The following is a 23,931-nucleotide window of genomic DNA, read 5'->3' as shown; positions in this document are numbered from 1 at the left end:
TTCTCAGATCTCTCTTTACCACAATAGCACCTGCATTATAGCAGCAGCCGAAACAATCCATCTCTTGATCTCTCGCTCCATTCTCCCCTCAAAAATGAACAGGAAAAAGGCTTGAGGCAGGAATTTTCCAACTTGAAGGGGATAAACCACCTATTTCTGGTTACGAACCGTGGTTTTGGACTTGGAGGAGTTGATTCTCATCCTGGCTGCTTTACACCCGGTTGTGACCAGCCCATATACGTCCTGTAGGTTTTGTCTGCCAATCCAGGAATGCCGTCCTTGACCTCCATGCGATGCTGAAGAGGCGTGTCAGCCATGACAGCCCGACAACATCCAGAGTTCTTTAACCACCTCGGTGGATTAAGCCTGAGTGATAAAAGAATACAGCAAATCTTTTTTAAGATTTTCAAATTACCGTTTTCCTGCTGTCATTTACTGAATATTCTTTTTTTTTTTTTTTTTTTTTTTGCTCAGGTTTTGTTATTAAATTATGTATGAGTTTCTTAGTCATGCCCTTTAGAGACAAGTTTGTACATCTTCAGTCAGTGGCTTTGTTGTTTAGGTAAACTCATGCAATTTGTGTGTCTCTGCATTGATTTTAATCTTTCCTTTCAAAAATCTATATATGTATGTAATTTTATATATATATATGTTTCCTACATTTTCCTAAAATTTCTTGGTAGCTGAAGCTCATCCACTTCAGAAAAAAATCCAATGGGGTATTTTTGTACCAGCTTTGAACATCAATGAAACAGTTAAGATGAAGGGTTGCAATTCAAGAATGACAATAATCCCACACACATTTATTCTATTTTATTTTATTTATTTTTTGAAACATTTCATTTCCTACCCTCTACCAGGTTTTTATGAGTGTCAAATATAGAGCTTTAATTAAAAGCTTGTATGTATTTATGTATGTATGTGATTCTTTAACTACGGGCACTATTGGCCTTGCAAACTTGAAGAGAAAAAGTATCAAAATATAAATTCACACAATGTAATCGGTTAGCATAACTAGTCTAGTTTGAAGATTCATAAGAAAACACTGATTTTTTTTTAAGACAAATTGGTGTTTTTTAACAGATTTCCCAACTCGGCTGGCACAAATGTAATTTCCATCACATAAATATTTGTATATTATATTATATATTTACTATGATACATGTTTTTTCACTGGAAGAACAATTTCATATATAGTTTTAACTGTTTATACATTTATTGTAAAACACATTTATGGATTAGGTAAATTAATTGTGATGAGACAAGACGCAAATCTTATGTCCACCATAACCTGAGATATAGCATTGGAATAGCAAGATACATTTCAAGTTGTAAATACTTGTGTTTTTAATTAAAGTGGAACATTATCTCTTAAGTTATGAAGAAGGTTTTAATGAGTGATTAGAATTTTGCAACAATTTATTTTAAAAAAATGGTGCGGTGGAAATTACACAGCGTGGTGGAAATTACAATGAATGGACTATATAGACAACAAACCTTTCTTTTTAAAAACTTTATGGAGCATAATAATAAATAATAATGATAAATGAATACATTATTAAATAATAAATTAATTGCAGTTGTGCATAGGTGGTACTAAGGGTGGGAGAGAGGGGGTAGCACCATCGCAAAATGCTTAGCATGTAGAAACATGTCAAAAGTTGTCTAAAAAAGTGTTATTTTATAATATTACCACATTGTTCTAATAATAAAATTAGGTAAATAAAAATGTGAGGGAACAAGGGCCTTGTATGTGTATGACAGTTTCATTGTAACGATAACTATAAAGGTGTGGAATTTTCCTTTTTTAAATGTTTCATGAAATATGATCCAAGGACATAAAAGTGTCCGTAGTTAAAGAAACACTCATGAAGCAAAGCTTAAAGTGTGGTGTGTGTTTACGTCACCACGCAAAGTGACGTTCAGTATATATTGAAATCCCGCCCTCTGCTTTTCCCTTTCCGCTGTTGGAACGTTAACGTGCCTAAGGTGCTTGGTTCTTCATCCGAAGCTAAGGCCCCTAATCCGGCGACTAGTACCCTCAAATTTAGGCATCCAAGTCTAGTGATTGAAAATCCAACATCAACAATGGCATCTGTGTCCGAGCTCGCCTGTATTTACTCCGCTCTCATCCTCCACGACGATGAAGTGACCGTCACCGTAAGTCTACCGGGGAAGCTAGTCCTGTTAGCCGGTGCGCTAGCTCACAGATTCCCGTTAAAAATATATGGGCAATATGTGATTCTTAGCTTCCAGTAATTTAGATATGCCCAAACTGTTCTTAAATAAAATGTAGAAAATTAAAATAACATTGATAACGGCTAATTTTACCGCCTATGTTATCAATATGGCGGCATACATGTAGCTATCGGGGCTTTTTCATAGTACTAGTGTGTGATGACTGGCAGTCACTTTTAATGTGTTCCTCAAAGGGCAGGACTTTATTTTCTCTTTATAATATGTCACACAGGGTGGTGAATACAAGGAATATGAATGAAATGCGGAAAAAGTTCGTTTTCCATCAGCATGCCTTGTCTGTTGAATAGACATGTGTGCTGGTGCTCATCTCTACAAGTGTTTCACTAGACATCAGTCTAAATATGTTCCCTTGCTTCATAGAAGTTATTAAACAGTTGTGTTAATATTTGAAACTCAGGCAGTGATTTTCGTAAAAGTTGAATTTAAAATTGACCAACTTAAATCTGATGGGGACTCATTTAAAAACAGTAAACAGCTATATAACATTTTAAACTGGCCTCACTTAGTATTGCAAACTGTATAACCCTGTGTAAAGAGGAAATCAGTTCACATATAGAAATAATATATATATTTTTTTCTATCTGTAGGAGGACAAGTTGAATGCTCTGATCAAGGCTGCTGGAGTCACCGTGGAGCCTTTCTGGCCAAGCCTGTTTGCCAAGGTAAGAGGCCTATTAAAACACATTATCTCTTACAGGTAAATATGTAACCAATTTAACCAAAGCATGAGTGTTAAATGACATCTGAATGTGTTTTTTAGTTTCAAAATTAAGACACTTGTTGCATTTACAATGATCAGAGTGTGATCATTTTTCTACAGGAACTTTTTTTTTTTTTAAGTATTTAGTAAAGCTACAAAAATGTGGCCACATTTCAAGAGTTCTTATTTCATTTTTAAAATTATTTTTTTATGTAAACATTTTCATAAAACTAGTTAACAGCTCTGAGTGGTTAAGCTTTTATCAGTTGATTCAATTGACCAAAGTGCATCTCTAGACAGCTTGCAGACAATCAAATACGGGAATCTGTTGGCATATCTAATCGAATTGTGGATTAGTAACCAAATTGACCATAAAAGTCACGGTAAAATGAAACTGGTCTTTTAATCTTCATAGATATTTAAAATTGATCCATTGTCAGCCAAAGAAGACAAATATCGAAATGCATGAGCTTGCATCTGTAATGTCCGAAATAAGCAAGATTATAGAAACACACTCTTATCCACGTCCTATTAGAGTTGATATAACCCAATAGGTTATCATAAATGGACCAGTTTCTCACACTTGTTGCAGACTATTGCTCTGTTTGGGTAATATTACTTGAGTTAGCCTTTTCTGTTAATAAACTACAAAAGAACTAATAAAACTAAGATTTGTTAATTTTATCTGTAAAGACTAAAGGATCTAAATCTTTTTTAGAATAACAAAATTGTATCGGGACACCCCTAACCAAAATTCACATTGAGGATTATTAATTCTTTCCCTATTAAGAACACTTAGGCTAATAGAAAGATGTAAAGAGTTCATATCATAACTAAAATAGGTGTCTGTTGGCAGTGGTACGTTTTCTTTGGTTGTTAATTAGAAATAATTATCCGTTTGTGTGGTTGTGTAGTTTTTGAAGTATTTGTAACAATGCTACAATTGACTAACGTTTAATTACTAAATGGTAATCATTGATACTGTAAGGGATTCTTGAACAGTGGTAAGTTTGTTCATAGTTTAAGCAGTTTTATGCACTAGTCAATCAATACAGTTTGGTTATTTTGGAGCAGCTGCTGCCGTAGCCTGCTCACCTTACTCCACTCTGGATCTTGGAATATCCGATAACAAACTTTGCCTGCCATTATGCAAAATTATGGGGGGAAATGGATAAATAAGCATTTTTAGAAGCAGAGACAGCTTTAAAATTGGCAATTTTATTTAGCACAAAACAGGAAGGGAGTATCAGCAACAACACAATTTGATTATTTGGAAGGGAGGACACAATTTTCCATTTACTGTAAAATAGACCCAGTGTTGCTTTTAGAATTGAATGAGGTCAATTTGAGCCTTATAAACAAAGATTTTTTCAAAGATTGTCATTGCAATTGTTGGTCAGCTCTAAAGTTAAAAGCATGTTTGTAATCTCAAATATTTCATTGTCATTTGCCAGGTCCAAAACTGGATCAATGAAGTAATGTTGAACTGTCATTGTAGGCTTTGTCCAGCGTTGATATCGGTAGCCTGATCTGCAACGTTGGAGCTGGAGGAGGCGCTCCTGCTGGGGCTCCTGCCGCTGGAGCTGCAGCAGCTGCTGATGCCCCAGGTAATACTCTCATATTCTAAGTTTATATTTATGTATAGTGCATGTTTCCTCAGGAGGCTCATTTGATTCGATTTAATTCTGAAAAGTTTTCTACCCAAGTTATACAATAGTGTTTCATTAAAGGCCTTATTATTAGGGTTTAACAGACTCACATCCTCAATAAAATAATCATAACGGCCAGACTCACAGAAAATGTCACTTAACTGAAACTGTTTTTTTGCTTTTGCAGCTAAAGAGGAGGAGAAAAAGGAAGAGAAGAAGGAAGAGTCCGAGGAGTCAGACGACGACATGGGATTTGGTCTCTTTGATTAAAATGTTTTTCTAAAAACACAATAAAAATGTGAAAAAGAAGCATGTCTGGTTACTGGCTCTCATTGCAAACGTTTTCCATTTCACAGCGAATGGTTGATTCACAGATGTATGCTTTCATTTCATCCAAATATTGAAATTGATGTAGGTTGCTGTTTTTTAGTGAGTTAGCAAAGGAGATGGAGAAAGAAAATGCTTTGGCGATGTTAAGGCTGCGAGATGTTTACAGATTGTTTTGTAGTTTTTGGTTTAATTATACAGAACATGAAAAATTATCTATCCTTTTATATCAAATTGCAATAGTAGTACAGCGTTTAGATCATCAGGCCATGAGCACATTTTAAGTTTATTGCCAAACTGAAGAAGCTAGATCCTTAAAATTATTTAGAAAAGAGACTAAAACATTTGAAATTAAGGAACCACCAGTTGCTTTCATACATTTAAATTCCAGGACAAATTAGATTTTTTGTTTTGTACAAGGAACCTAGTTAAATATAACAAAGTAGATCTTAGAAGCTTCAACCATGTTAATAAAGACAAGTCTTGGTGTTTCGTTATACATGTTTTCTTTTTAAAACTGACCTGAATAGGTATTTGGCTTTCGGTTCAGTTTGTGGATCTTTGATAAAACCTTTCCTTAATAGAAATGAACTTTTCTAATTTTATATATAAATGGGAAAATCAAGGAGATGAGCAGATGATCAGGTTTAAAATATATATATTTTTGTAATTTAATGGGCTGTGGTGATGTCTATTTAACTGTTCTTTTGGCGCCGCCTTTTAGCAAATAAGTTGGGTGGAGAGGTCAGTCCTACCAGCAGACCAAATTATTGTGGAGCAAAATTGATCTGCACAAAACCAACTCGACAAAGGAAAAGTAGGAGATGATCAGCAGCTCCTGTAGAAGGTTCATTGGCATGTCTTCATTTTGTCTGATCAAATGCCTTTTTCCCAGGGAGGGCTTGACCCTGGTTTGAAATGACGAAGAACCAAAACTGCATATTTGACATTTGTAAAGTTAATGTTCACAGACGAACCATAGATAAATCAAGGATATAACATACTTTAACGGGTGAACGGCAGAATCGTTGCCCCTGTTCTTGTCCAAAAATGAACCTTAAGGACTAGGGTTGCCAACGCCGTAAAAATTGGATAAGGGACAATGTCTCGTCACAATCAACCTTTTCAATTTATTTTTCCTCATGTATGAATTAATTTTATAAATATATTTGAGTTCAAGTTGAATTAGATTAGACAGCTAATTTTGTTTCTTAAATAGGGTCAGCTACATTTTTTAAGGAGAATTGGCTACCCTAATTTATTGCACATTTTAAAGGAAATGTAAAAATATTCCTACATAGACACAAAGCTGCATAGGTGCGATTTTTAATCATAGTGGAAAAATATAACTGGTATCAAATATCTTTTTAAGAGTAGATGGAATATGTATTATGAAACGAAAAGCCTAACTGCAACATTGAACAGGGGAAACGGCGCTCTCAAAATCCCTAAATCTCACCAGAGACCATAAATGGCGTTACCCAAGTGTCAATAAGGATGCAAAGAGTAATCAAAATACAACTGAAAAGGCAAAAGAATTGGTCACCAGAAATCAGTATGTCTTCTTATACTCTCTGTGTCCAGTGACACATAACGGTTTCCGTAGTGTAGTGGTTATCACGTTCGCCTCACACGCGAAAGGTCCCCGGTTCGAAACCGGGCGGAAACATATTTTTTACATTTCACGTTATTTATATTTCTTTTGGAGTCTAAGGCGATCCGATTCTGTTTTATTTTAATTTGTGTGGATCATAGGGGAAATCATCGTCTTGAAATCTTACCAGTAGAAAGTTCAGGTTGTGGGTTTTGTTGATCAAAATGCTGTGATTTTCCTGTAGTAAATAACCTGTTTGACTTACAATCCCATTACATAAGGGTAAAACAAACGAATTCATGTTTCTTCTTTAAGATTCAATTTAAAATATTGGTTTTATATATATATATATATATATTTCTTTGTTTGTTGCAAAGCCTTCAACCTGCTGATGCTACTGCTGCATATATCATTTTACAAATAAACAAATAAAGATGGTGGAAAGAGTTGAACCATTTATTCATCTCTGTATCCTCTGAAGTTGGATCAGCATTTATTTCTATTGAATTGATATCAAACACTTTTAACCAGGATTGAATTCACATGTCCACCTTAAACCAATCAACTTCAAGCATGGAGGATGAAAACCAATCGCCTGTTGGTTTAATTAAGTCTATGGTTATAAAACCATTTGGTTACTGGTTAAAAAAAATAGAGGGAAGCTTTAACTGTTGGCTTGAAAAAAGGGAATGAATTGGCAAAGGCTTAGCTTAACTAAAAGCTTATTGGCACCATGACCATCTTTCTAACTTTTAGCAAAGGTGAAATGCAGCTGTAAACTTGCAACAGAAAAGGAACATTATGAAAGTTTTTCTATTCTGGGCTATTCAAAGCCAAGACCTGATGATTCCTACACAACATAAGAGAACCCAAAACTCCTAAAATTATGTTAAATGATGTCATGATTATTGCAAATGGTGCACCGGTGACTTTACTTCAAAAGCACCAATAAAAAAAAATAATTCTGCTTCATAATATTGTTTTATTTGCTTGGTTTAGCAACTTTACATGTGTTTCCTTCATGTGAGAACTGCTTATGAGAGGTAGGAGGGAAGCGGTGAGAAGCTTAAAGGATGGGATAGGTAACGGATAAAGATGCTAAACAAGGGGAAAAATAAGAAAACATCTGTGCAGAGCGGGAGGCAAACAGGAAAAAAAGATATTTAGTTTCTATTATTTTGATCATTGGCTCATTATAATAATGATTGGTTAGCCAAAAATATTCTGGTACAACTAGAAAAACTTTTAAATTTGAAAGACAAAATGTGCAGACATTAATTTAAAACATTTATTTTGGTGAGAGCTTTAAAAGTAGGACAGCAGTTGATTTATTTTATTTAAAATGATAAAAATATGATCCTCCCCCTCGTATTTTCTCTCTTTCCTCATAGTTCATAACTCGGTTTTCTGTTAAATATAGACTTTCTTTGTATATTAATGTGAATGTTAACTTATAAAAGTGTCATGCAGCAAGTTTAGCTTGTTTTCCATAAAAAAAAACTGCTATAAAAAAAAAAGAAAAAAAAAAGAAAATCTGCTTTAATGGCACCTGAGATAAGCGATCTTAAGCAGGGGAAATGAGATGTTATGACTTCAGTGGGCAGCTCTACTGTAAATAATTATTCATAGAACAGGAAGACTGTGGATCTAATAGACATACTGTAATAATCAAGGCATAACATTAACAATATTATAGTTACAAAAGCACAGTTCAAATACAAAACGTCTTCATTGTCCTTTTCAACATGGCTTCAGTCCCACTGTTTGTGATGTCCTTCAAATCCTTTTATTTCATTTCTCTTTTTCCGATTTTTTTAATCAGTGTTCCTCTGGATACATCAGCCAACATGTAAAAAATAGAAAAATGGAATAAAACCACAAGTGATTCCGGATAGAAAGGAAGTCATGGATTTTTTCAGATGAGGGCTGATTGTTTCAGTCAAGTCTGCAGTCCAAACATCCATCCCTTGCTTTCATCTACCCATCACAGATATCCGCCAAACAGTCTGTGAGCCGGTCCACTGGTCTCAATGCTCTTTGGCACGTCCTGATCCTGGACTATTGTGGGCGGAGCTGGGTGATCATCTTGAGTCGTGATTGGTCGATGACGTCCAGCAGGTTCTTGGCATCTACTGCCAGAGCGTGAGCGGCCATGAGCATCTGCTTCTTGTAGTCCTTTTGTAAACTGTCCAGAACAAAGAAAACCTTTAGGATCTGCGTCCATATGAAGACATCAACATGTCCCAGGAGGAAATCATTTCCACCCAGCTTGTTCTCACCTTGTCATGACGTACTGTTGTGCCAGCTTCATCTTTGATATCAACTCGGCCAAGTCGGAATTCAGCAGCTTCTGGGCCATTTCAATCTGTTGGTCAGAAATAAATCACCCACACGCTCATACAGAGACTTATTTTTCTACTATTTAAACTTTCAAACATTTTGTCACTTTAGAATCAGAAACTTTCTACTGGATCTGACTTTGTTCATCTTCATGATGCTGTTTGTTTAATGATATTCTCTAACCACCTCAAGGGCGTCACAGAGAAGCGGAATTTAATCAAGTTAATTAAACATCTGGATTACTGAATGATGTCTAATGGTGCTTATTTTCATTCAGGCATGGGGTTTAACAAATATGCAGTCCAAACCTTTTATTTTTTTTTATTTCTAAGACAAAAAGACACTTAGTTTTGGTCTATCACATAAAACACTATATAGATTGTGACTTAAAAGTGATATAATTCTGAAAAAGTTCACGTGCTATGAAGCATTTCCTGTTAACCTCCTAAAATCCACATCATTTTGGGTAATCCTCACCTATTTTGCATAGCCAAATGGAAAAGCAAATAACTTAGGAACTGTAAGCCCAAATTACATGTGCAATACATTATTTGAAAAACACCCTGTAGTTTCCTAATATATAAATTAAAATTGGGTGACTAGAACGCAGACCAACTTGCATCTGTTCAAACATGACTCAAAGTTTTTTTTTTTTTATTATTCTCAGAAATGATTGGTCTTTATTGAACAGCAGTAATAAAGATATTCTTCAGAAAAGGCAGGTTTTATTGTATTATATTTGTTCTACATCATGTCAAACACAAAATGCAGAAAATTTCAGACCTCTAGCTATAACAGTTCTAGAGCTGTGGGGTATGGAACTTTTGGTGTCAGCTTGAAGCTGCGCACAATGGCTCCACCTGCTGGTAAAAATTTTACCAGTGGAATTTTATGCATTCTGAATTATTACCCCCACTTAAGGGTTTTAAGAGGTTAAGATCAATCATGATTGCTCTACATTTAATGATCAGAGCGTCAAAATGCATTTTTATGCAACCTGTGGATGGGTGTACCTCTCTGTGTGTGCTGGCTGGAAGCACAGGAATCGTTTCATCCACTGTTGCCAGTAGAGTCCTCAAAGCCAGACCAACATCCTGTCAAGAAAAGAATAACATCCACATTTGATTGATTTCCCTTTTAAATAAGTTTTATCCAGACTAAATGGGCCATGTGGAAAACTGTCCCGTACCTTGACCATGGGGACATACTCCTCAGGAGCAGCAGGCTGGATCCTGTTGGACATCTCGATCACAGCTTTGACCAGCCCCGTCACGTTCTCGTACACTTTGTCGTTGGAACGATCCAAGTTGGCTGTGGGGGGTGGGCTGATCTCCTGTGGCTGTAACTGTACCAGTTCATCACATTATGAGCAGGAGGTCATGACCACAACCTCAAGTAGATTTAGTTAGTTTATCTTACAAAGATGCATTTCTGTAATTAGATTATCAAAAGACGAAGGATTGCTCAGGTGGCATTAATTGCAGTACAGAGACTAAACACTGGGGGGCAGTATGGTCAGAGATAGTACAAAAACAAAGAGCTCAATGCTGTAAAGTGTTAGTAGCTCTAATTGCTATAACTAGATGAAATTTCTACAGTGATGAAGTGTTAATACAGATAAGTTTAAAGGCACATGGCATTTTGGGTTATTTCTGCTCTTAAAATTGAAATATCATCGTATTGTAGAGACAGAAAACTGCAAATATTAAATATCAAACATCACCATAAGTCTAAAAATAAAACTTTATCAGTTTTTCATATTAAAATCTGATTTTTTGACAAAAAAGAGGCATTGGTGCTAAACCAGTTTTTTTTGTTATTGTATTTTATTGAAACATTAGACAATAATAATAATAATAATAAAAAAAACAATGTAGAAATAAAGGGGGAAAAGTCTATAAAGTCTATAAAGGGGGAAGAAGACTATGCTTATTTAATACTATCCCTAATATACGATTATTATTCCATCCATCCATCCATCCATCCATCCATCCATCCATCCATCCATCCATCCATCCATCCATCCATCCATCCATCCATCCATCCATCCATCNCATCCATCCATCCATCCATCCATCCATCCATCCATCCATCCATCCATCCATCCATCCATCCATCCATCCATCCATCCATCCATCCATCCCCACTTGGGATCATTATTATTTAGTGCTAAAAAGATAAGCAAGAACCCTTCCATATATGAATAATGGCAACATTTATGTAACAGCTACTTATCATTGCCAACAGAAAACTGATCATTCTGCTTAAAAGAAAAGTTTTTTTTTTATCAAATAAATCAGTTCCATGTTTGGTCTCTGATAAGGACTGAGCAGAATGCAAACAGTAATACTTTCAAAGATGTTTTTAAGCAGGATGATAGTAAAATGTATGAATGCAAACAATAAAAAGTCATCCTCCTTTTTCAAATATTTTTTCTCACAGAAATAAGAAGCTTTTTAGAATATTGGCTTTAAGGAACCTAAAGATCTCCCAGTGAGAATTGAGAACATAAAGGCATTTCTAGTTTTTTTTTTTTCTAGGCATAAAAATTCATTGTTTCAAAAAGTCGCTTACTTTCTAGATACATTTTTTCCAAACAAAATATTTTCTAGTATCCAGATATCCCTTAAATATTGTAAAGTTTCTCTTTCAGATCAGTTTTTGAAGATGTTTAACAGCCGCTTGTTGCTGAGCTGAATGATAAAAGAAGATTTGGTATCATTTATTAAAACTCCTTTAAATACATCATATATGATTCATTACACTGAAGAGACTTCAGAGTTGGCGTGATGGTTTCCTATCAATAACGTTTTAATGATGTAGTTAATAAAGTGGACATGCTTGTCATATGGCCTTATAAAGTAAAAAAAATGACACTTTAAAACTGCCATTGTTAGATTTAACAAAACCATAAAATTACTCACTATTATAGAAAATTAAATGCAAACAAATTATTTGCAGAGTGCTACACTTAAAGGAATCAAATGAACATGTCTTCATGACATTTAGCTAAATGCTGCCATAATCTTAGTTCTTTAAGTTATAGTTCAGACTTTTAAATCCTGCAATGGTTGCCATGCTGCTGGATGTCCAAGGCTGGAGGTAAAACTGTCATGTGACCATGTTTATCTTAAATACAATGATAAGGATTGACACTAATTTGGTGTTCCAGATTAAGCAACATCCCTCTCAGGCCTTGTCTAGGAGTGATGGACTAAAAAAATTATAAAATTAACATTTTCAAAGTTAAACAAGTGGATAAAAATGAGTTGTCCTGCTCTCTAGTGTAGCACTAAGATGGGGTGATGGTAACTAGCAGCTAACTAACTCTACGGCAGTAACAGACACACATAGATCTGCTTACCCTCCACGGCTACAAGGAGTTAAGATGATGAAAAGAGAATAGAAAGTGTATGGTAAGGGTTGTGTGATTTAATAATGAGTCAATGGATGCAAAATAAATACATAAATAAAATAACAGGAATGAGAGAAAAAGTAGAAACAGGTTTAAAGTGAAAAGAAGTGTTAAGAGGGAGGAGAGAAGAAGGAAAGCACATTAGGGCCAAAGCCAATCGCATCTAAACAGGACAAGGAACAGCATACACCCATAAACATAATGTGTCAATTATTTATATATACTGAAAGAAATCTATGATCAAATATTTTGTTTCCAAAGTTTCTCTTATTTTGCAACTTAGAGTGACGCCTGCATTCACGCTCACCTTGACTCCATCGTTGTAGCTGTCCACTGTTGGGAGGTTAGTGAGGTTGGGGAGGTGAGCCGGAGCCCCAGGACGGGGGGGCTTCTTAGGGGGGGCTACATGTTCTGAACAAACACAAACTAGTGAATTTAAAAGGCATCAAAATGTCAATTTCCACAAAGACAGCAGCAGAGTAAACACCTGTTTTTTTTTTTTTTTTTAATAAAACAAATTTCTTTATCTTATTATATATTTGAACATCTATATCTTTAAGTGTATTTTTAGTGTAATATTATTCATGAAAATATAACAGATTTCTCAAAAACAAGACTTTTTAAATATCTACTTTCCTATAATTTATCTACTCAAAATAATCTTGTATGGCACAGATTTACAGAAGAGATTCTATATCCGTGGTATAAAATATGATATTTTTTTTATCTCTTTCATGAACTAATTTCATTATTTCTTCTTGTATGCATTCATTCATCTGTTTATTCAATGCATTCATGCGGGAATGGATTCCCTTATCCATGCATGTATTAATTGGTTAATTCGTTCATTACACAAAGCACTCATGCATGTATCCAGTGGTATTTATTATGTCATTTCTGTGACATTCATTCTGCACCTACTGAAAAACATTTCATGATTTACTTGGAGAAGTTTAGAAAGAAGATAACAGTAATACACCATAATATAAGAGAGAGTAGAATTTATATCTGGATAAGTAAGGAGTATATGTAAAAAATAATAAGTTCAGCATACTAACAATAGTAAGGGCATTAAATAATAATTCATTATTTCTCTAATTAAATTCTGAAATCTTAATTTTATATTAATCAGTGTGTATCAGAAGAGTTATTTTATGTACCTGGTTTGCCGACAGGCTGATAGATATGTTGACTTCCACCCTGTTCAAACAGAGACAAACAGAGTTTAATGTTATTTTACCAAAAAAAAAGAGAAAATGTATTTAAAGAAGAGAAAAGATCAGGCAGAAGCTGAGTTTCAGCGACATCATAAAAAGCAGTTTTCTCTGAGTTTGCCGTTCCCATGGGTGCTCTGTGGTTAGGTGGTTGGTATGTAGGGACACAGACAGACAGAAATACTCTCTCTGCTTGCTCTCCCTATGATTTCTCGTTTCTCATGAATGAAATCCTCCCTCAGCTTTTTCTCTTTCCAGCAAATCCTCATTGTCCCTGTTTGACCTGTTTGTCTATTAATAACAGATCATTTTAAAGTTCACGGTTCACATACATAAAAAGTATATTTTGGACACTGTTACACTGACCGGTACTTGTAGTGTGCCGTCTTCTCTGTCGATGCTGCCTCTGCTGTTCCTGGACTCTGCTTTCTGCAGAAAACAAAACACTTAAAACCAAGCATGCACCTGCAGAAAAGTTAGCAAAAAGAAATCAGAAATAATGAACTAAATCATGAATTAACACATTCTGATCGGTAATCTTACAACAAGACATTACAAACTAAACAGTAAAAGTAAAATCTGAAGACATTTGTGCTTCTTCCAGCTTCTATCTTTCTGCCTCGGTACCGTTTTGGTGAAGCACGCCTTGAAGAGATGCATCCTGAAAGAAGACAGCGTGAGGAAGACGGGCCATCGAAAGAAGAGTCCGGACAAGGACAAAACGTTTTAGAGCAAAAGACTGACCAACAAGCTGAAAACACTAGACGGGTTAGGAGACGGAGAAAATAAATGAAGAGAGGGAGAAAAACTGAGTCAGAGGGGAAAGAATTGGGGAGAAAAGATGAAGAAGATTTTTTCCAGAGAAAGAAAAAGTTCCACTGAAGCACGGAGACAAAATCCTGGAAAAGAAACGATCCAACTGCATCCCTCTCTTTTCTCTCCTCCGCCTCCCCTCCCACTCTTTCCATCCCCCTGAATCTCCCTCATTCCTCCCTGTGCGCTGCTTGTGCCAATCCCACTTCCTTTCTCCCTCCCTCTGTCCTCCTCTCACACTTTGTGTCTCTTTCTGCTTTTCTCCTCCTCACTTCTTTGACTGACGTTTGAATAACCACATAGAATCACAATACTTCCTTTTTCAGGAGAAATCAACTTTTTCTTTCACTGAAGCTCAAGCCATCATTAAAATTATGTTAGCATTACATATAGTGTAATAAAAGAAAGAATACACCCAAAATCCAATGTTAAAACTAATAAAAAAAAACAAGGTTTTATTAAACTTACCCTCAATGCATATAGATCAAACATCTTTCTACTAAATATGAAAACTTCTCAGCCATTTCATGAATAAGGAGATTTATTCATGCATCCTGATGCACATTCAAGTATAAAACAATCACTCTGAACACTATAGACTATAGACAGAAGGCAATAAAAGCATAAAGATTTTTAAGATCCATCCATTTACTGTCAGGGTCATAGGGGCTAGTGCCTACTTCCAGCAGCCTATGGTTGAGAGAAAGGGTACAACCTGGGTCAGAAGGGTAGTTTAGAATCACTAATCAACCAAACAGTTGTGTTTTTGGACTGTGGGACGTAGCTGGAGTATTTGGAAATAAACCCACATTTGCACAGCGGGAACATGCAAACAGAAAGACCCCAGGCTGAGACTTATTTCCAGGACCTTCTTCATGCGAGGCAACAAGACCATGGTGCAGCAATAATAAGCATAATTTAAAAAGAAAAGAAGAAAAAAAGTCCTTAAAAAATATTGTTTCTAATGTATATATTACTTATTATTCTTATTTAAGTTGCATGAAGTGTCTGTGCATCTTAATTTAGCAGTTCTGTCTCTGCAGTAACTAACATATCACATAAAACAGAGGTGTCATCCCTTAAACACGGTTCAAAATTGGAAAGACAAGAATACATGCTATTTATATAAAAAAATTATTTAGCAAATTCAGTTTGTTAATTAAAATAATTGAAATAGTCAACGGTGTCCTTAGCGACATCAGGAGGGTATAAGAGGTGACTAAATTTATAGTTAAAGAACTGCAACAAAAAGTGGTATCATAAAGAAAAAATGAAAGTCTTCAAACAAATTTTAAATTAAAGGTGTTTGATCACCTTTTTTACCGCCAACATGTCCAGCTACAGACACGCCTACAAAGAAAGTGCTGAACCAGTTAAGTTGTTTTCTACTCTGAAGTTAGGAATAATCAAATGATTTGAAATAATTAAAATACACCCACTGTGTTGGGGTGTTTCTTTATATAATTACTTAAATACAAACTCTCCCTTTGCAGCCTAGTAGAGAGCTGAAGTTTATCCGGTTTAAGACACCACATAGAGTCCAAGTCTAACCGAAAAAAGTAATAAATATTATCACTTTATGCACACTCATTTAAACATAATAAAACATTAGTTTCTACTCATCTTTACTATGAAATTACTGAACTTTTCCAGGTTCTCAGTTCTTAATCTTCGTGTTATAGAATAAACTATTCAAGTTCAAAATGTTCAGGAGAAATGGACAATTATTAGCAAAAAATATAGAATCAGGAAAAAAAAAACAGAAACTGGTAGGAAGAAAGGGATGTAGAATATAAACATGAAATAAAGGAAGGATGTAGGACAGAAAGAATGTGAAATGGAGGACGTTCCCTCCATTTCACATGGAGGGAACGTCCCATCCATCTGAAGAGATGAAATGACATCAGCCTTCAACACTTGTGGATTTTCTTGTCTTTAAATCCACTGACGTCTCGCTGAACAGCCCAAAGTACAGCCAGTCACACAAAGAAACAAAGGTTTGAGTGAAATGGAAAAACAGGCCTACAAAGAGCTGCTTTTTGGATGGTTTTAGTGTCTGATGAGATAAATCAAAGCTTCACAGCAGAGCCAGGTTAAAGATCTGAAAAAGATATTTTGCAGCTCTCCTGGCAACAACAATCAGGACAGAAAGCCCTGCTGACACAGTAGATCCAGAATTTATCATCTTGTTTGTTTTTATTTCTTGCTCATGCATTCTTTTACTATTTAAAAACACATTTTGTCTCAACATTAAAATGTAATTTATGCTGATTTTATCGGGGAATGTAGATTTAGCTTCTTTTTTATGTTAATCAGGGTTTTACATCTTTTATCTAAGACACTGTTCCTATGGTGTAAACATTCTTTCTTAAAAAAATGGATAGACAAGAAAATGAGGTAGATGTGTGTTAAACTACATATGCTAAGAAATGGCTACAAGAAGATAATGAGTTGCCTGAATTTACTAATATCTACATAAATAGAGCCATAATATGCAAAAGAAACAACTGGATCTGTGTCAGAGAGCCAGTTTACACTGAAATTAAACTTTATAACAACATTTATGAGGGTTTGGCACAGATATGATTTTTCTAATAAAACGAGATATTTTAATCTTACAATAAAAAAAATTACAAAAAGGAAAAATAGCGATTTAATCCTGAGTATCATATGCCACTGTTTTAATAGTTATATAATATTAAAACTAATTGTTTTAATATTTTGGTTTTAGCTCCATTCATCTTCCTGCTAAACTCTTTACTCAGTATGATGCTGCCATTACCATGTTTTACTACTGGAATGATGTTTTCTTAGTGATTTTTTTTCCACCATAATGTTTTATACAAAAGGCTTAACAGTCTGGGAGCTTTTTTCTTAATATTTTGCCCCATTTTTATCTTTTTTTTTACAACTAAAGGTGAGTCAAGAACCACAGAAGAGGAGGATCACAGAGGTTATTAAAAGGAGAACATTTCTAAGCATCACGGTTCCTACGTTGTGTTCCATTTCATCACACCAGGTGTGAACAACACACAGATAAAGTGAAAATAATAGCTTATATTAGCCACTTTTTATATCAAAAATCAAATTTGCTTTGTGTCTGTTTAATTACCATGAGGCTCTCCTCCTGCTCCAGCCACCGTCGGTCTTCCTCCATCTGCTGCTGCTGCTTCATCAGCGTCTCCTCCATCATAGCCTGGCTAACACACACTCTCTCCTTTAGAAGACAAAATCCAGATACAATTTAGCTGATGACTCGGAGCGGGCTGCTGTAGAAAGATGGCGGCTGAAACACATTCAAAACTAACAAGAAATCATGGATGAAAAGTTCTGATCCAACAAATTTCCCTTCTTCTGGTTTCCAGTTAAACTAAAACATTTTTTAGTTCAAACTTAACTATCTTGGAAGAGCCAAACATATTCTTAAAAATTGTATATGTGCTTCCTCCTAAATCAAAACTAAATAATGTAGCATTTATAAATGAGACTAAGGAATCTGAAAAAGGCTTCTGTCACAACTAGTGGAGGAAACGTTTGTTTTTTTACCTCCATATTTGGGTTCCATAGGGCCGTATGTTCGGGTCTGAGCTGATTCCAGGAATCAGGGGGAGGATAGCTGCCCCCTACTCCTCCAACACCACCATGAGCTGTCGGCTGGATGAGGGGGGGTGAACACAGGACAAGTTGAAATTCACAAATAAAGTCACAGATAACTTTTTGCTAGGTTAGAAACTGAATTTTATCAGAACCATTGCTGATTGCATATTTCTATGCAACTAATTATGAATCAGACATGTTTTTGAAAGTGCTCAGACAACCAAACTGAAGCCTTTAGTCTTATATATAATGAACTGTGTGGCTTCATTACTGATTTATCATTCAAATATAATAAGAGTCTTTATAAGCATGATAGTGAGAGTAGTTTTTTGACTACTCTCACTATCTCACTATGAAGGAGCAGAGGGTGGTTCTGATTTGTGTCTGCATGGCCATGTGTGAGTAGCTTTCAGCACAACAGGAAATGCCTCATGTCTGCTCAGTTCACGAGGAGAGGATTAGGAACATTAATTTTTCTCTTCAGTCTCTTCTGCCCTGTTTTGACTCAGAGCAACAGACTCTGTGTGACAGATGCTGATCTGTCGGTCCAGGGTTAACAGAACTAAACTACACATCCTCACTACTTATGACTAAAGAAAATACTATCAAATAAAGTAACTAAGCTTTTTGGGAGTTTAGATTTCACCTTTTCAAATGAATCTGTGTTGCACAACTCTTTTTGAGTACACATTTCCCTGTGTTGTAAATGTGTTTTTTCTGAAAAATGTGAAATACAAGAAACTGAGGAAGAATTGTGTTGATATTTATATGTAAGGAAATATCTACAAGAATATAGTGAGTAACTGGAATGGACTACTTCTACATTCAGAGCAATAATATGTTGAAAACAACTTGACCTGTGTCAAAAAAAAAGACTGGATAAGGATCCAGTTTACGCCATGATCGAACTTTATATCAATATTTATGAGGCTTTTGAACAGATCTCTTTTCTTATAACACAAAAAACAGCAAACAACAGCAAAAAAGTGTGAAAAAATGTTTTTCTCCTAAGTATCAAACACCAGTGTTTTACTTTTTACATTGCATTATTACCCAGATCTGGTTTAGTTACCTGGAAGTGGTTGTGCTGCGGGCTGGAGAAGAAGCCCTCACTGGTGCGAGGACTTGGGTAACCTGGTCGACTGGGCTAAAAACAAAGACACCAGACATCAGTACGTTTGTCCTCATGTTAGGATGCCTCAGAAAGACAGAAAGTGACAATCAAAGAGAAAGAAAAGGTTATTATGTCTGTGAGATCTTACTTTAGGTGGAGCTTCATCTGAACCTCCAGAGTCCCAGGAGACAGTGACCTGCCTCCTCATCTCCCCCCTCAGTCTCTCCTCTTGTTGAATCTTCTCCTCCTCCAGTATAGTGCTGCCAAAGTCCATCAATAATGTCACAAATATTGCTTAACCTGTTTATCTGATATGAACTAATTATTAAACTGAAGACCTCAAAAACATCCTCCCTTCACTTCAAGAGCTGAAATACAAAAATCATCCTCATCTTATACTGCAAATGCCTTTCCTGCAATTACTTCACAGATTTGCAACAATGCAGTTTTCTAGAGGGTTAAAATCTAACTCCTCCTAAAACGAACATTGAAGTCTGGATTCCTGCTAACAGAACCCTGCAAAGGGCCAGAGAGCACATGACAGCTATCTAAAAGAACAGATTAAGATAACTGGTTTGACTGATTTTATACAGCTCACTCCCTTTATTTAGAAAAAGGAATGAGCTATTGATTTATTATAAGGATCATTTAACAATTTCAATCTATTTAGAAAAGATGTGATCTACAGTCATTAATGGAAATAATGTAAAGAAGCTGATACCTTTGTTTTAAAACCACTGTTAAGATAGATGTTAATAAATGAATTAAATATGCATTTAGTATTGCATTGGAAACATGAATGAAAGAGGTTTTTTAGAACTATAAAAAATGTAATATATATATAATTCTTAGTATAATAAAAAAAGTCAAATGTAGGCTAAAGCATCATTTTTGGGTGACTTTTGTCAAAATCCTAATATTTGAGACATCTGATTTAGGAAACCTAAAGAGTAAATGCAGTATTCCATAAATGACATTTCAAACCACAAAGAGGCAGCATTTCTCCCTCAAGACTGAGGGCCTGATCTTTAGGTTAGCGTGTGTTAAAACAGGCACAAATGTGTTTGTATGCACAAAGCAGATCTTTAAAAGGAGATGCAAAGTGTGTGCCTTCATCAGATGTAAACATTTACCACGAAGCAATTTTCTGCGTGTAAAAACTAAACAGAAGCTGCAGTTATTGTGTTTTTTTTCTTCTGAAAGTCAAGCGCAAACTGACCTGCAAAAATATCTGCGGTCACTGTAGCAGTAAAGGAGGCACTGGTACAATGCCAGAGGATAGAGAGAGATTCAGTGTGCATGTAAACATATTTGGACTGTCAGAAATAGTAATAATAGTTAAATAATATCAACACAAAACAAAGAGTGGAGACAAATTATTCCAGGCATACTATATTTTATACACTCAAACCCAAATGGGAAAAAAAATGACCGAACTTAAATGTTGTGGCAGGTTTCTAAAAAAGATCAAAAGCCTGTAAACATAGCAGGGTTAAAGTACGCATATCGGCACCCGTTTTAAGACACACAGACTTTATCATGTTTTATGACATTTAATTAATTTGGATTAAACTTTATTAGTTTCATAATTTTTGTTTTATTTTTGTTTGTAGTTCTTACAGATATGCTGCTTTTGTAAAGTGCTTTATAAATATTATTAAGTTTTATCATTGTTATATTTTAAATAGCTTTCTTCAATATATCCTCCACTTACATGTCTTAGAACCTCATCTTTCTTTATGGCCACTCTCTCACTGCAAGCAGAACATCTCTGCTCATTTTAATGGGAACCAAATGAGTTTCAACATCTTAAATTTGTGCAGCAAATCACATAAAATACACCCACTTATTGCACGTACTAAAAAACAAAAAGCAGGGTCAGTTGTTTAGCACTATACAGGCGGTGACATTTCAGTTCTGTGTCTGCAGAGAACCCTTCAAATATACACTTCCTTGCTCTAATTTCATCCTGCTTTATTGAAAACCTCCATTTTTGCGTGCGGGCTTCACTAAGATATACAGAGGAACGCTTGTTACCTGAGCTGTGTTTTGAGTTCAGTGAAGCGCGGCCTCTTGCTGGGGTCGTAAGACCAGCATTTGGTCATCAGGCTGTAGAGGGTGGGCGGACACTGAGGAGGCATAGCAAGGCGCTCCCCGTTCTCTATCCTGCCGATCACATCGTTGTTCTTCACCCCCTGGAAGGGCTTAATGCCGTACATCAAAATCTCCCACATACACACACCTGAAGGGAGAAAAGACAGTGATAGGAAGCATATGATGATGCGTTAGACCAAGAAATTTCTTCACACATTTAATAGATCAACTTTAGGCCTCATCATCAGGTCAGATTTAAAGAATAGTTACATTTACGTTCCTGAAAATTTTAATTAGGTATGTAACCTCATCTTAACACAGGTTTACACACATAATCAATAATTAGTCAGATTTAAAAAGAGACAGCACAGAAACATAAATCGAACTCACCAAACATCCACACGTCACTAGCAGAGGTGAATCTCCTGAAGTTAATAGATTCAGGGGCCATCCATTTAATAGGCAGTTTACCTTTAGAAGCTGAGAAAAACACATTGGATCATTGAATATTTTAAGTAAATCATTAGTTATAGAAACCAATGAATCTTGCTCATTAGGCTGATTAATGGCAGATTGAAATTTCTTTGAATGAGTGACTGCAGTTTCCTGATGTAACCAGTAGATGGTGGTAAAGTAAAGGTAAATGAAGCGTCTCCAGCTGCTGATTTTTTACTCTACTATGCCTTTTGAAGCAGGTAGATTTCCACATAAAGCCTTTATAGTTTGAAAATGTGGGAGAGGTACAATTAAAACGATGAATGAGTTTATTGACCATAGTAAACTGCATTTAGTTCCCTTACCTTTGTAGTAGGAGCTGTCCTCCATGTATCGAGATAGGCCAAAGTCTCCAAGCATCACGCAGTCCACAGAGGAGACCAACACATTACGCGCTGCTATATCTCTGTAACAGAATATCTGTGCTTAGCTTTAAATCCGTAAACCAGTCATGTTACATTCTGTGATGCAAGCTTTTGCCAGTTTCAAATCATTATGATTCAGCTTTGAAACTAAAGTAATTTACGGTTTAAATCAAACCTAATTACCCATTAAATTTATTGTGTTTAAATTATTAATGTCAGAAAGTTAATAAATATCAGTAGATATTACGCTGCCAAGATATGGGTGTGTAAGTACACACCCTTACTAATAACGATAGTTGTAGGGTGACAAGGTTAAAAAAGAAAAAAAGAAAAAAGTGGGACAACTAGGATTTAGTTGGACAAAAAAGCAGGACAGATGCTGCGGTTTAGTAGTGCATTTCCTTTTCATTCTAACTTTTATAGTGTTGCTTTGCATCGTGCCCCCTATATTTCACATTTTTCAAATGTATCACATTATAAAAAATTTATTTAATAAACTTCACAAAAAGCTCTCTGACAACTATCTTTCACCTGCTCACAGTTATAAACCTTTCCATGTTTTGTTTTAGCTTCATTTTCTTTTCTTTAAACATAGTTTCCATCATTCTCTGTATTAAAATCCTTTGCCTGTTCTCTTCAAAGCATCATGTGCAGCTTGGTCATGAAGCGGGGCACTTGGGCAGCTCTGTGACAATGACTGCAGCTCTGCTTTCTTTGCATTTAGGAAAACCACCTGTGAATATTTTTTTTTTTTACTTTTTCCCTAATTTTACCCAGTCAAATTCAGTTTGTGGGACAGTGAGATAGAAGTGAAAAATGTTGGACTGTCCCACACAAATCAGGTAATTTGGTCACCCTAGATACTAGTGATAGTAATGCTATTCTACGTCTCCTAGAGTGGAGGATTTTCTTTAAAAGTTTATAATTGCTTCAATAAATCCTGCCCTGTTTTAAGTTCCAGTTTAGTAATATAAGCTGGCAGCAGTTAGCTCTCAACAATGTTTATGCCTCCTGAAGGCTCAAAAAGGACAAGAAGAAGACAAATGCTTGGCGTTTATTCCTTTATTCTAAAATGAATATATGGGATCTCTCTTTTTCATAGACCCCTTTAATAAAACCCAAGAAAGTTGTCTTAATAAACTAGTTAATAATATATTTCACAAAACTTTAAGGAGTAAAAACCTGGCATTTTTACAAACACAATCCTCCTGAAATTGTCTTTTAAATCATCCAAAACAATTTTTAGGGGGATAAAAAAAAGTTAAATAACTCAATCAGACCCTTTGACTTTAGTAACATTAGCAGTTTACCATTGTTTCCTGGTCTCCGGCACAGTAGGTAAAGAAATATACTAACAGTAACACTGAATGCCTGCAGGCGAGTCCATGATAGCTAAAATCGCCCCTTTTAGTGGAACAGAAAATCCCACTTTTAGGATAATGTGGGTGTTTCTGGTTTGCACAATGAGCCCACTTTAGAAAAACAAACCAATGTCACTGAATTTTGTGACAGGTTTTAATCGAAGCTCAACCCCAAGACACAAGTTTTAACTTGAAAAAGTCTGATATTCAGGTGATGAATCCTAAAAGTTAACTTTATAACTTGCTGAAAAATGTTCAACCTACATTGCATCAAGGTCCTATTTTTTCCAGAGCTCAGAAGTGAAAGGCAAAAAAGAATTTTAGCTTTCAAGATGATTTTTTTTTTACCCTTGACATAAATTGTTTAGACCTTTAGATGTTTTCTGTGTCAGCGAGAAGAAGTTGATGGTTTTACCTGTGCACAAAGCGTTTGCTCTCTAGATAGGCCAGCGCTGTACTGAGCTGATAGGCGAACAGAATGAGAGTGGCCAAGTCCAGGCTGTACTTCTTTACCTGCAGGAACGACCGTAGCTACATGCAAATACAAACACAGAGATGTTAATATTTATCCTCATTTTAAAGATAAAAAATGGT

At 35.5% G+C, this 23,931-nt stretch overlaps 2 protein-coding genes and 1 non-coding gene across 16 annotated transcripts in view; 2 read left to right on the top strand and 1 right to left on the bottom strand.

Annotated features, from left to right (window-relative positions):
* The first annotated feature begins 1,939 nt into the window (after nt 1-1,939).
* Nucleotides 1,940-4,917, top strand: rplp1 (ribosomal protein, large, P1). The gene is made up of 4 exons (XM_015392750.1): nt 1,940-2,160; nt 2,847-2,921; nt 4,458-4,566; nt 4,796-4,917. Exons 1-4 carry the CDS (start codon nt 2,089-2,091, stop codon nt 4,876-4,878), a joined length of 339 nt encoding a protein of 112 aa, XP_015248236.1. The 5' UTR covers nt 1,940-2,088; the 3' UTR covers nt 4,879-4,917.
* A 1,614-nt stretch (nt 4,918-6,531) lies between these two features.
* trnav-cac lies at nt 6,532-6,604 on the top strand. The gene has a single exon. It is a non-coding gene; the product is annotated as a tRNA-Val (tRNA).
* A 1,725-nt stretch (nt 6,605-8,329) lies between these two features.
* LOC107096201 (focal adhesion kinase 1-like) overlaps nt 8,330-23,931 on the bottom strand; it is a 79,376-nt gene continuing 63,774 nt past the window's right edge. For 12 of the 14 annotated variants that reach the window (XM_015392760.1, XM_015392768.1, XM_015392761.1 and 9 more), the window contains 16 exons: nt 23,753-23,868; nt 21,917-22,017; nt 21,507-21,596; nt 21,060-21,264; nt 19,171-19,282; nt 18,981-19,055; nt 17,858-17,965; nt 17,424-17,528; nt 13,865-13,927; nt 13,445-13,484; nt 12,592-12,695; nt 12,234-12,242; nt 10,059-10,214; nt 9,883-9,963; nt 8,809-8,894; nt 8,330-8,714 (listed from right to left, as the gene is read on the bottom strand). In XM_015392760.1, coding sequence (XP_015248246.1) covers nt 8,588-8,714; nt 8,809-8,894; nt 9,883-9,963; nt 10,059-10,214; nt 12,234-12,242; nt 12,592-12,695; nt 13,445-13,484; nt 13,865-13,927; nt 17,424-17,528; nt 17,858-17,965; nt 18,981-19,055; nt 19,171-19,282; nt 21,060-21,264; nt 21,507-21,596; nt 21,917-22,017; nt 23,753-23,868 — 1,578 coding nt within the window. In that variant the 3' untranslated portion in view covers nt 8,330-8,587. The remainder of the gene's footprint in view (nt 8,715-8,808; nt 8,895-9,882; nt 9,964-10,058; nt 10,215-12,233; nt 12,243-12,591; nt 12,696-13,444; nt 13,485-13,864; nt 13,928-17,423; nt 17,529-17,857; nt 17,966-18,980; nt 19,056-19,170; nt 19,283-21,059; nt 21,265-21,506; nt 21,597-21,916; nt 22,018-23,752; nt 23,869-23,931) is intronic. The other 2 variants (XM_015392758.1, XM_015392769.1) reach the window with 1 other exon arrangement.

This window comes from Cyprinodon variegatus, unplaced genomic scaffold (genome assembly GCF_000732505.1).
Source record: "Cyprinodon variegatus isolate N-32 unplaced genomic scaffold, C_variegatus-1.0 Scaffold605, whole genome shotgun sequence".
NCBI lineage: Eukaryota > Metazoa > Chordata > Actinopteri > Cyprinodontiformes > Cyprinodontidae > Cyprinodon > Cyprinodon variegatus.
Note: the sequence above shows the minus strand (reverse complement) of the source record. Positions and strands in the feature narration are given on the sequence as shown.